Below are 12,924 nucleotides of genomic sequence, written 5' to 3' on the forward strand. Positions count from 1 at the left end.
GGGTTACTTTGCTTTTTGCTCAGGGGTCATCTCAAGCAGGAAGTTATTAATAAAAGTCTAACATTGTAATGGGGTTATACTGAAAAACAAAACAGGGGACAGATCCAAAATGTCCAGGCGGTGATTATTCATATCTACTCACTTTTGCAATCCTCTTCATAGTCGGGGGGCTGCCATACAGAGGGTCCTGGCACACGGACATAATCTTCTCCTGAGCGTGCAGAAGACTGCCGGTATGAAGAGGTGAGGATATGCAGTACATTGGCCCGGGGGTCTACGTGCATTTAGTTGTCTGGGGTCTGCATTCGTGTCGTAGGTGCGATCTGGGGTCTGAATTTGTGTCGTAGGTGCAATCTGAGGGGTCTGTATTTATTTTGTGGGTCTGGTGGTCAGTATTCAATTTGTGGGTGCGATCTGGGGTCTGTAGTCTGGATTAATTTTGTGGGTCTGGTCTGCGGGGGTCTGTATTCATTTCGTGGGTCTAGTCAGGGGTCTGTATTCATTTCGTGGGTCTAGTCAGGGGTCTGTATTCATTTTGTGGGTTTAGTCGGGGGGTCTGTATTCATTTTGTGGGTCTAGTCAGGGGTCTGTATTCATTTTGTGGGTCTAGTCGGGGGGTCTGTATTCATTTTGCGGGTCTAGTCGGGGGGTCTGTATTCATTTTGTGGGTCTAGTCAGGGGTCTGTATTCATTTTGTGGGTCTAGTCAGGGGTCTGTATTCATTTTGCGGGTCTGGTCTGGGGGGGTCTGTATTCATTTCATGGGTCTGGTCTGGGGGGGTCTGTATTCATTTCATGGGTCTGGTCTGGGTGGGTCTGTATTAAATTTGTGAGTCTGGTCTGGGGGTCTGTATTAAATTTGTGAGTCTGGTCTGGGGGTCTGTATTAATTTTGTGAGTCTGGTCTGGGGGTCTGTATTAATCTTATGGGTCTGGGTGTCTGTATTAATTTCGTGAGTCTTGTCTGGGGGTCTGTAGTAATTTCGTGTGTGCGATCTGGGGTCTGTATTCATTTTGTGGGTCCAGTCTGGGGGGAGGGATCTATATTAATTTTGTTGGTCTTGCCTTGGAGGGGTCTGTGTTCAATTCCTGGGTCTGCAGGTTTTGGGGGGGTCTGTATTAATTTTGCGGGTCTGGTCTGGGGGGTCTATATTCATATTGTGGGTTGGGTCTGGGGGGTCTGTATTAACTTTGTGGGCCTGGCCTGGGGAGGGGGGTTTGTATTCATTGTTTTTTCTTAAAAGGGTCTAGTCTAGAGTCTGTATTCATATTGTGGCTCTGCTCTGGGGTCTGTATATATTTAGCCACTTATCACACCGCTGCTACTAGCACAACAGTAGAGGAGTACGGAAAAAGGTGGACACGGTAAATAATAAACATATAGTATAATGGAATACTAATAATGCCCTATGTATTGCTGGAGACAGGGATTTTTTTGTGGGAACCCTGAACGCTCCCATGAATCCATCTTGCACACAAATATGAAATTTCTATAGAGAAACCTAAGTCTCCATTGTCAGATTAGGATCACAATGACAGCGAATCATCGGATTAGTAAACACAGGACGGAAAAAACCATCATCGCCCATGAGCAAATCATGTCAGGTCCCAGGTGGTGAATGGACCCATTCACCCACCACGTCCTTTAATCCGGTGTTTGATGTGGTCTAGCACCTGGTTAATAACCACCTCTGTTGTGTGAGAAACTATCCATTGTGTTGGATCCATCTACCATTGACTGCCCGGATTTGGTAATCCTCACCATGCCCAGTGGAGTATGATCCAGGTGCAAGATGCTCCAATTTCCTTTCATCTGCTCTTATAACATTCCTTCTAGTGGAGAAACTAGGACCTCACCACCACCATCGTAGGACTACTCCACCAATGGAGCACAGAACATACCAAATATTGGCACAATATGTTACATCTTCTGGAGCTTCATGTGCACCATGGGAGCAACACCACATAGTAACGCAGTCCCCTTTAGGGACAACTCTACGACAAGTGTCACTTTTTTTTATAGATTCTTCTTCACCAACCTAGACCAACGTCGGCCACATATATCGATGGGTGTTGTCGAAAGTCTAATGTGTATGGTAGCTTCAGACAAATTGTTAGGGAAGTTAAGGATCCGGTATGGCCGATTCTAGTCTGCCAAACCTTTCGTTGTCCCTAAAAGAAGCTGTCACCAGACATGTACGGAGAGAGTATGAAGGAGTCAGGTGAGAAAGCTGTTGGCAGAACAATCAGCTGAACCATCATTTGACTGATCTATGGTGTTTGGAGGCTTAAGAAGGTAGTAACGGTTTAGGTTGCTTCCATTATTATAAAGTCTCAAAGATGAGTCCTCAAACTATGGTGGCAAAAACAGATGTTGGCTTAGCTATAGAGTGAGCAGAAGTGGCAGTCACACCTGGGCCATGGTAAATTATGGGGCTCAAAAAGGCACAGGAGCTTAAAATTAATCCTCAGACAGAAGAAAGACTATGAGGTCTCCGAAATGAAAGGTCTACTGCTCTTGACCACTTCCATCCCCACTTGCTTCCTGGAATCTGGTAGTAATAATCTCCACAAACAAGAACAGGGATTTAGAAATGGCCAATCAACCCAATCCAAAAACATCCACCATACAAGTACTGAATATTCCATCTAAGGTGGTGGCCAAGGTGACCAGATCGTCACTGACAAAAAGCAAAGAAACAAACAAACAAACAAAAAAGTAAAAGTTGAACCTGAAAAAAAGTGACCTTTCCACAGAGACCAAAATTTATCAAATATTAGTTACAACTTCAAACGAAGGAGCACACTCATCCACGTCTCCAACAGTTTGACCATCAACAACCTTCAAAGCAGGGAATGCAACCAGACGGGTTCCTTTTAACCCTTGCATCAACAGGAGACGTAGACTAACAGGCCAGTTTGTTGTTGACAGGAGACAAGGTAAAATACACCCTCCACTCACCCAGCTATTAGACCAGATAATGCATATATGCCATGGAAGTAGGCACCCGCAAAGAGGTCCATAAAAGGAAGATCTCAGGTCGGCCATATAATCCACACTCAGTTGGGTCTAATATCCTAAATTCAGACCCTCCATGAGTTAGGCAACATCTGATCCTCCTCCGACCTCTTGCCTTAAGAAGGTAGTTTTGGGGTAGGTTGTCTAGTATGAATATTGACCAAGTTTGAACTGTAATTTCCAGTGAGAAAAAAAAAGGCAAAAAAATTGTGGATTCTCGTTGCCTGATGGGGTAGCAAACATGATCCAGGCCCTTCCTGTCCTGGATGGGAGAACCAAGTGGATGGAGTCTACTCTATGCAAATTGCTCGTATTAATTTTAGGTAATGATTGAATCATCATCACTCTACTACATGAATAGAAAACTCTAAGGAGCCAGGCATCCTACAAATTTGGTAGTGCCTATCCTTTTGAGTGGTCTTCAACAGATGGAAGTTCTTATTGCTGAGATATTTACCTATGTAATTCATAAATTGGGTTTTTTTTTGTCTGCCCCTTGGATTGACACAACAAGCACATTAACGTCTACAGAGTAGGACTAGTGGCCAGGTGCATTAATTATCTCCAGGGTTATGGGCTAACGACCAACCAACATGGTAGATCGTTTGGCGACAACTCTACGACAGGTGTCACTTATTATTTAGATCCTTCTTGACCTGATGCCTAAAGATCCCCATGCACATTAGACCAACGTCGTACAACGATATCGATGGGTTCGGTCAAAAGTCTAATGTGTATTGGAGCTTCAGACAAATAATTGTTGGGGAAGTTAAGGGTTGGGTATGACCGATTTCGGACTGCGATCCTTTTGTTCTCCCAGAGGTAAACTGTAACCGGATATGTATGGGGATTGTATGGAGGAGTTGGGCAAGAAGGCTGTCGGCTGAACCACCATCTAAAGGTGTATGGGAGGGCTTAAGCCTCTCCGACATGTTTCGCCAGCATAACTGGCATCATCAGGGGATTGAGGCTATAAATTTATATTATAATATAGCCTCAATTCCCTGATGACACCAGTTATGCTGGCGAAACATGTTGGGCTTTCTATGATATTGTTCATGGGTTCAAAGTAGTCAAATTCGATTGTGATTCCCAAAACATTCGATATATACAGTAAATATAATTACACCTAATATTCAGTATCTAGGAAATTAACACCTTAAGGTCTCACCTCCATCGCCAAGGCCGCGGTTTGCTGGTCATAGTGGTTCAGCAGATTGGGCATGAACGTTGAATTATAGGGAAGGTCTTGACACATTCTTAGTGTAATGGGTTCGCAGGCAAAAAGACTGTGCGCCATGGCTTGGTCAGAGAGTGCAAAGAAGAGCCACAAAAGGCAAAAAATCCTGCAAATAGCCATGATAAGACCCGGAGAATCCATGGCGACCTTGAAATACTAGCTGTCTACCAAAGACGACTGCAAGGTCCGCTCTCGGTACGGTGATCGCTCCAGATCCAGTTGTTCACCGAGGGATTTTAGACACATTTTCAAAGTCGGGTGGTTCCTCCCTGGATTTTCCGGCTGCCCTCCCAGTGATCAGCCACTAACCGCACTCCCAGACCATCGTCTTCATTGTAAGAATCAGATCTCAAAGCTTCTCAATCTGTAGTCATAGGGGGAAAAAAAAACAGCACGAGACAAGTCAAAGCTGGTCCCTGTTTTTTTTCAAACATGTCAGAACTTTAAAAGACAAAATTCTAATTACAGAACGTCAATTATCACAAACGTGTATTCAGGAAATTACTGGCGAGGAAGAAGAAAACAAACTTAAGCTTGTGTAAGACGGTAACTGATCATCTAATCTCCTGATAATGTATAAAATCATAAATGACCACACACAGCGCCATACAAAGCCGGAAATAAACCTTCACACAAGAGAAATAACACATCGTAACAATCAGATTCAATATTATAGAAGTTATATTCCTGTATATAGGGGGCGGTATTACAGCAGTAATATTCTTGTACATAGGAGCAGTATTATAGTAGTTATATTCTTGTACATAGACGCAATATTATAGTAGTTATATTCTTGTACATATTAGCAGTATTATAGTAGTTATATTCTTTTACATAGACACAATATTATAGTAGTTATATTCTTGTACATAGGAGCAGTATTATAGTAGCTATATTCTTGTACATAGGAGCAGTATTATACTAGTTATATTCTTGTACATAGGGGCAGTATTATAGTAGTTATATTCTTGTACATAGGGGCAGTATTATAGTAGTTATATTCTTGTACATAGGGGCAGTATTATAGTAGTTATATTCTTGTACATAGGAGCAGTATTATAGTAGTTATATTCTTGTACATAGGAGCAGTATTATAGTAGTTATATTCTTGTACATAGGAGCAGTATTATAGCAGTTATATTCTTCTACATAGGGGGCAGTATTATAGTAGTTATATTCTTGTACATAGGGGCAGTATTATAGTAGTTATATTCTTGTACATAGGAGCAGTATTATAGTATTATATTCTTGTATATAGGGGGCAGTATTATAGTAGTTATATTCTTGTACATAGGGGGCAGTATTATAGTAGTTATATTCTTGTACATAGGGGGCAGTATTATAGTAGTTATATTCTTGTACATAGGGGCAGTATTATAGTAGTTATATTCTTGTACATAGGGGCAGTATTATTGTAGTTATAATCTTGTATATAGGAGCAGTATTATAGTAGTTATATTCTTGTACATAGGAGCAGTATTATAGTAATTATATTCTTGTACATAGGGACAGTATTATAGTAGTTATATTCTTGTACATAGGGGCAGTATTATAGTAGTTATATTCTTGTACATAGGGGCAGTATTATAGTAGTAATATTCTTGTACATAGGGGCAGTATTATAGTAGTAATATTCTTGTACATAGGGGCAGTATTATAGTAGTTATAATCTTGTATATAGGAGCAGTATTATAGTAGTTATATTCTTGTACATAGGAGCAGTATTATAGTAATTATATTCTTGTACATAGGAGCAGTATTATAGTAGTTATATTCTTGTACATAGGAGCAGTATTATAGTAATTATATTCTTGTACATAGGGGCAGTATTATAGTAGTTATATTCTTGTACATAGGGGCAGTATTATAGTAGTTATATTCTTGTACATAGGGGCAGTATTATAGTAGTAATATTCTTGTACATAGGGGCAGTATTATAGTAGTTATATTCTTGTACATAGGGGCAGTATTATAGTAGTTATATTCTTGTACATAGGGGCAGTATTATAGTAGTAATATTCTTGTACATAGGGGCAGTATTATAGTAGTTATATTCTTGTACATAGGGGCAGTATTATAGTAGTTATATTCTTGTACATAGGGGCAGTATTATGGTAGTTATATTCTTGTACATAGGGGCAGTATTATAGTAGTTATATTCTTGTACATAGGGGCAGTATTATAGTAGTAATATTCTTGTACATAGGGGCAGTATTATAGTAGTTATATTCTTGTACATAGGGGCAGTATTATAGTAGTAATATTCTTGTACATAGGGGCAGTATTATAGTAGTTATATTCTTGTACATAGGGGCAGTATTATGGTAGTTATATTCTTGTACATAGGGGCAGTATTATTGTAGTTATAATCTTGTATATAGGAGCAGTATTATATTTGTCTTTTTTTGTTCTGATATTTATTTGCCGCTGACAATCACTTTAATAGGAAGAGATGTGCTCAGGGAAGTTATGATTTTCCTCCCCCACATCTCTTGGCAGCAATGGCTTTGCTCAGCATGGGGTGACACTAGAGAAAGCTTCTGTGATAGCAGAGAATAAGTAGTAGGTTACAGGATGTACATTACGTTTAATACCAGATTAGGTCGATAATCCAGGATGAGGCTCCTACATTAGAGTGATATGTCTAACTAGATGGCAGCCCGATTCTAAAGAATCGGGAGTCTAGAATCCATATATACTTTATTTATTCACATGTAAGAATAATACAATTAATAAATAATAGTAAGAAAGAACAAAAAATGGCTGCACTTACCAGCTCTTGACAATTCTTGTTATTTAAGAAATTGCTGGGCAATAATGGACAATGTCCTTATGTGGCAAATAATAGAGCAATATACCCATATGTGGCAAAGAAGAGGTTAATAAACGGCAGTCTCTCAGTATAACAGTCAGTGAATAATAGGCAGTATATGGAGAAAACACCAAACAAAAGTTCAAAATTGGTGTGAAAATGTCACTGAACCACTTCACAACTAAATATATATAGTTTTGGTAAATGGTATTATCATTTTTTTGACGAAATTCGGCAGGAGCTTGAAGAGCAACGTCACTGGGCCGCCTCCACGCAGTAGAAACTTGCTGTGAGGTAAAAATTCAAAAATCACACCAAAATAGCGGGCGGAGTGTGTCACAGTACGGCACGGTTCTGATTGGTCGCTCGCAGCAGGCGGCAACCAATCAGACACTGGACACTGTTGACGTCACTTATCTCCGGACATTAGCTCCGGACATTAGCTCCGGACAGGAAGTTGGCACAAATTGCAGGAAGTAGTATTCTAGGCAATTATATATTAGATAATGACCATAAACCATATATGAAACCAGGGGTAATAACACACCCGCATGCTTCGGGGGCTGCCAGTCCTATTATACATAACTAGCTATTGAACCCGTTCTACGCCAGGGTGGCTAGCATCTATATTGGTATATGGTCTCCATCCTGGTATGTGCTGCTCCATCCTGCGTCCCCATCCTGTCATGTGCTGCTCCATCCTGCACCCCCATTCTGACATGTGCTGCTCCCATCCTGCACCCCCATTCTGACATGTGCTGCTCCATTCTGCGTCCCCATCCTGTCATGTGCTGCACCCATCCTGCACCCCCATCCTGCCATGTGTTGCACCCATCTTGCGTCCCCATTCTGTCATGTGTTGCACCCATCCTACGCCCCCATTCTGTCATGTGCTGCTTCCATCCTGCGCCCCTGTTCTGTCATGTGCTGCTCCCATCCTGCGCCCGTTCTGTCATGTGCTGCTGCCATCCTGCGCCCCCGTTCTGTCATGTGCTGCTCCCATCCTGCGCCCTTTCTGTCATGTGCTGCTGCCATCCTGCGCCCTTTCTGTCATGTGCTGCTGCCATCCTGTGCCCCCATTCTGTCATGTGCTGCTACCATCCTGCGCCCGTTCTGTCATGTGCTGCTACCATCCTGCGCCCGTTCTGTCATGTGCTGCTACCATCCTGCGCCCGATCTGTCATGTGCTGCTCTCATCCTGCGCCCCCGTTCTGTCATGTGCTGCTGCCATCCTGCGCCCATTCTGTCATGTGCTGCTGCCATCCTGCGCCCCCGTTCTGTCATGTGCTGCTCCCATCCTGTTCTCGTTCTGTCATGTGCTGCTCCCATCCTGCACCCCCGTTCTGTCATGTGCTGCTCTCATCCTGCGCCCCCGTTCTGTCATGTGCTGCTGCCATCCTGCACCCCTGTTCTGTCATGTGCTGCTGCCATCCTGCGCCCGTTCTGTCATGTGCTGCTGCCATCCTGCGCCCCCGTTCTGTCATGTGCTGCTCCCATCCTGCGCCCCCGTTCTGTCATGTGCTGCTCCCATCCTGCGCCACCATTGTATTATATGCCCCCCATAAGATGCTCCATTATATATGCCCCGCATGTGCTGCTCCCATCCTGCGCCCGTTCTGTCATGTGCTGCTCTCATCCTGCGCCCCCGTTCTGTCATGTGCTGCTGCCATCCTGCGCCCATTCTGTCATGTGCTGCTGCCATCCTGCACCCCTGTTCTGTCATGTGCTGCTGCCATCCTGCGCCCGTTCTGTCATGTGCTGCTCCCATCCTGTGCCCGTTCTGTCATGTGCTGCTCTCATCCTGCGCCCCCGTTCTGTCATGTGCTGCTGCCATCCTGCGCCCATTCTGTCATGTGCTGCTGCCATCCTGCGCCCCCGTTCTGTCATGTGCTGCTCCCATCCTGCTCTCGTTCTGTCATGTGCTGCTCCCATCCTGCACCCCCGTTCTGTCATGTGCTGCTCTCATCCTGCGCCCCCGTTCTGTCATGTGCTGCTGCCATCCTGCGCCCATTCTGTCATGTGCTGCTGCCATCCTGCGCCCCCGTTCTGTCATGTGCTGCTCCCATCCTGCTCTCGTTCTGTCATGTGCTGCTCCCATCCTGCACCCCCGTTCTGTCATGTGCTGCTCTCATCCTGCGCCCCCGTTCTGTCATGTGCTGCTGCCATCCTGCACCCCTGTTCTGTCATGTGCTGCTGCCATCCTGCGCCCGTTCTGTCATGTGCTGCTGCCATCCTGCGCCCCCGTTCTGTCATGTGCTGCTCCCATCCTGCGCCCCCGTTCTGTCATGTGCTGCTCCCATCCTGCGCCACCATTGTATTATATGCCCCCCATAAGATGCTCCATTATATATGCCCCGCATGTGCTGCTCCCATCCTGCGCCCGTTCTGTCATGTGCTGCTCTCATCCTGCGCCCCCGTTCTGTCATGTGCTGCTGCCATCCTGCGCCCATTCTGTCATGTGCTGCTGCCATCCTGCACCCCTGTTCTGTCATGTGCTGCTGCCATCCTGCGCCCGTTCTGTCATGTGCTGCTCCCATCCTGCGCCCGTTCTGTCATGTGCTGCTCTCATCCTGCGCCCCCGTTCTGTCATGTGCTGCTGCCATCCTGCGCCCATTCTGTCATGTGCTGCTGCCATCCTGCGCCCCCGTTCTGTCATGTGCTGCTCCCATCCTGCTCTCGTTCTGTCATGTGCTGCTCCCATCCTGCACCCCCGTTCTGTCATGTGCTGCTCTCATCCTGCGCCCCCGTTCTGTCATGTGCTGCTCCCATCCTGCACCCCTGTTCTGTCATGTGCTGCTGCCATCCTGCGCCCCCGTTCTGTCATGTGCTGCTCCCATCCTGCGCCCCCGTTCTGTCATGTGCTGCTCCCATCCTGCGCCACCATTGTATTATATGCCCCCCATAAGATGCTCCATTATATATGCCCCGTATGCTGCTGCCATATATATAAAAAAAAAAAAAATACCATACTCACCTATTGTCGCTGGGCGCCGAGTGCTGGGGGCCTGAGCAGGCGGGGACACCGGTGCGCTGTGGGGGTCAGGTGCCGGTATCGCCACTAGCTCAGGCCCCCAGCACTTGCTATATTCACCTGTCCCCCGTTCCAGCGCTGCGCGCCGCCATCTTCCGGCTCCTCTGGCTGTGACTGTTCAGTCAGAGGGCGGCGCTGGCGCGCATTAAGCGCGTCATCGCGCCCTCTGAACTGGGAACGTCACAGCAGAGGAGACGGGAGACGGAGCCGCACGCAGCGCTGGAACGGGGGACAGGTGAATATACTTACCCTCCTGGCGGTCCCTGACTCTCCGGTGGAGATCGCGGTGTGCGTTCAATGTTTACGCATACCGCGATCTCCTGGGAGCGTCACTCTGTGAGGCCCAGACTGCGCCGGCGCTTGCGCTTGCACAGTCTATAAAGGCTTCGGACAGAGTGACGCTCCCAGCGTTATATTATAGATCTTGGTGATGCAGGGTCTTTAGCATTGATTCACCCAACAACCCAGCCGGCCCCCTGATTCCACTGGTGATATTAGCACTTGGAGCAGTGACCCCTATGTTGGAAAAATGGCTACAACAGATCCCAGGAGCAACATCTGAGCTCTCTGTCCTGAAAAGCGAAATGCTGGGAACAGCCAAGATCCTGCGCAGAACCCTCAGACTCCCAGAACTCTGGTAGAGGACCCGAGAAAGAGGCAGGACAAAGAAGACCACCCCCATCGGGGGTGAGAAGGAAGTTTTGTATATATTAACGGAGGGAAGAGTGACCGTTTCTCTTTACAGAAGCGCAGCACCAGGAATCCCCCCGATCAGGAGGAATTATCCAGCCGGGATTATCTTTTTTGAGCCGGTGGAATTGGATTAGAAATATCGCTGCATTTCATTTGCATGAGAAAACTGAAATTTTCCGAATATTAATCTTAACTGGACTCGCGTTGGGGTCTAGTGGGCATGACAGTTATCTCCCAGCTTTCCAGGAATCCTGAGAAGCAGATCTGAACGGTTATGCATCATCCGCTCCCATATCCGATATCCACAAGTAACACTCTGGTAATTCTCACGACTGGGACGTCTAATAATTTGGACAATGTGGCCCCGTGTCAGGTTACCTGTCAGTAAAGAGATCATGTCAAGTGCTGAAATCTCCATCTTCACCTTGAGACGTGCAGGTGCTCAGTTTTTAACGCCCCAAACAGTGTAAAAAATTCCTCATTTATCACAGCCATCATGTTGTGCGCAGCAGAAGTCACGTCTACGCTGTAATCACTATGATAGGGGCATAGCAAGAAGGGAACTTGCGAGGTGGGGGAACGTTCCCCTCACAAGTCTTATTCCTCAGAATATGACCAAATGAGAATCATGAGGTCAAAGGAACTGGCCAAGGAGCTCAGAGACAGAAATGTGGCAAGGCACAGATCTGGCCAAGGTTACAACAGAATATCTGCAGTACTCAAGGTTCCTAAGAGCACAGTGGCCTCCATAATCCTTAAATGGAAGAAGTTTGGGACCACCAGAAGTCTTCCTAGACCCGGCCGTCCAGCCAAACAGCAATCGTGGGAGAAGAGCCTTGGTGAGAAAGGTGAAGAAGAACCCCAAGATCACTGTGGCTGAGCTCCAGAGATGCAGTAGGGAGATGGGAGAAAGTTCCACAAAGTCACCTATCACTGCAGCCTCCACCAGTCCGGCCTTTATGGCAGAGTGACCGGACGGAAGCCTCTCCTCAGTGCAAGACATATGAAAGCCGCATAGAGTTTGCTAAAAAACACATGAAGGACTCCCAGATTATGAGAAATAAGATTCTCTGGACTGATGAGATGAAGATAGACCTTTATGGTGATAATTCTAAGCAGTATGTGTGGAGGAAACCAGGCACTGCTCATCACCTGCCCAATACAATCCCAACAGTGAAACATGGTGGTGGCAGCTTCATGCTATGGGGGTATTTTTCAGCTGCAGGGACAGGACGACTGGTTGTCATTGAAGGGAACATGAATGTGGCCAAGTACAGAGATATCCTGGATGAAAACTTCTTCCAGAGTGCTCTGGACCTCAGACCTGGCCGAAGGTTCACCTTCCGACAAGACAATGACCCTAAAAACACAGTTAAAATAACAAAGGAGCGGCTTCAGAACAACTCTGTGACCATTCCTGACCGGTCCAGCCAGAGCCCGGACCTAAACCCAACTGGGCATCTCTGGAGAGACCTGAAAATGGCGTCCACCAACGTTCACCATCCAACCTGACGGAACTGAAGAGGATCTGCAGGGAAGAATGGCCGAGGATCCCCAAATCCAGGGGTGAAAAACTTGTTGCATCATTCCCAACAAGACTCATGGCTGCACTAGCTCAAAAGGGGCTTCTCCTCAATACTGAGCAAAGGGGCTGAAGACTTTCTGTACCCACTGTAATGGTGTCAGGATGGTCTCCGGCATAATGTGACTGTGACGACTTGGACATGAAAATCACATTGAACGCAATTTAAAGCAAATTTATCATGTGAGGGATCTGACGAAGATTTGCTTGTATGGTGAAGTATTCTCTATACACACAACATGCTCTATATACAGCACTGTGCAAAAGCTTTAGGCAGGTGTGAAAAAATGCTGCAGAGTAAGAGGGTATCAAAAAATATTAGTGTTAATAGTTTATTTTTAGCAATTAAAAAAGAAAAGTGAATGAACAGGAGAAATGTAAATCCCACTAGTATCTCGTGACCGCCCGTCTCCTCCATCATCTTCTATCTGGTGACGGGCAGTCACCAGATACTGATGATGGAGGTGACAGTGGTCACCAGATACTGATGATGGAGGTGACAGTGGTCACCAGATACTGATGATGGAGGAGATGGGTGGTCACCAGATA

General features: G+C 45.9%; 1 protein-coding gene across 2 annotated transcripts in view; it reads right to left on the reverse strand.

Annotated features, from left to right (window-relative positions):
- The window catches only part of FZD3 (frizzled class receptor 3), a 75,990-nt gene that overhangs the window by 59,686 nt on the left and 3,380 nt on the right, over positions 1-12,924 (reverse strand). For both annotated transcript variants that reach the window (XM_069728395.1, XM_069728394.1), the window contains exon 2: positions 4,189-4,621. In XM_069728395.1, the coding sequence (XP_069584496.1) occupies positions 4,189-4,398 (210 nt within the window). In that variant the 5' untranslated portion in view covers positions 4,399-4,621. The remainder of the gene's footprint in view (positions 1-4,188; positions 4,622-12,924) is intronic.

This window comes from Ranitomeya imitator, chromosome 5, assembly GCF_032444005.1.
Source record: "Ranitomeya imitator isolate aRanImi1 chromosome 5, aRanImi1.pri, whole genome shotgun sequence".
Lineage (NCBI taxonomy): Eukaryota > Metazoa > Chordata > Amphibia > Anura > Dendrobatidae > Ranitomeya > Ranitomeya imitator.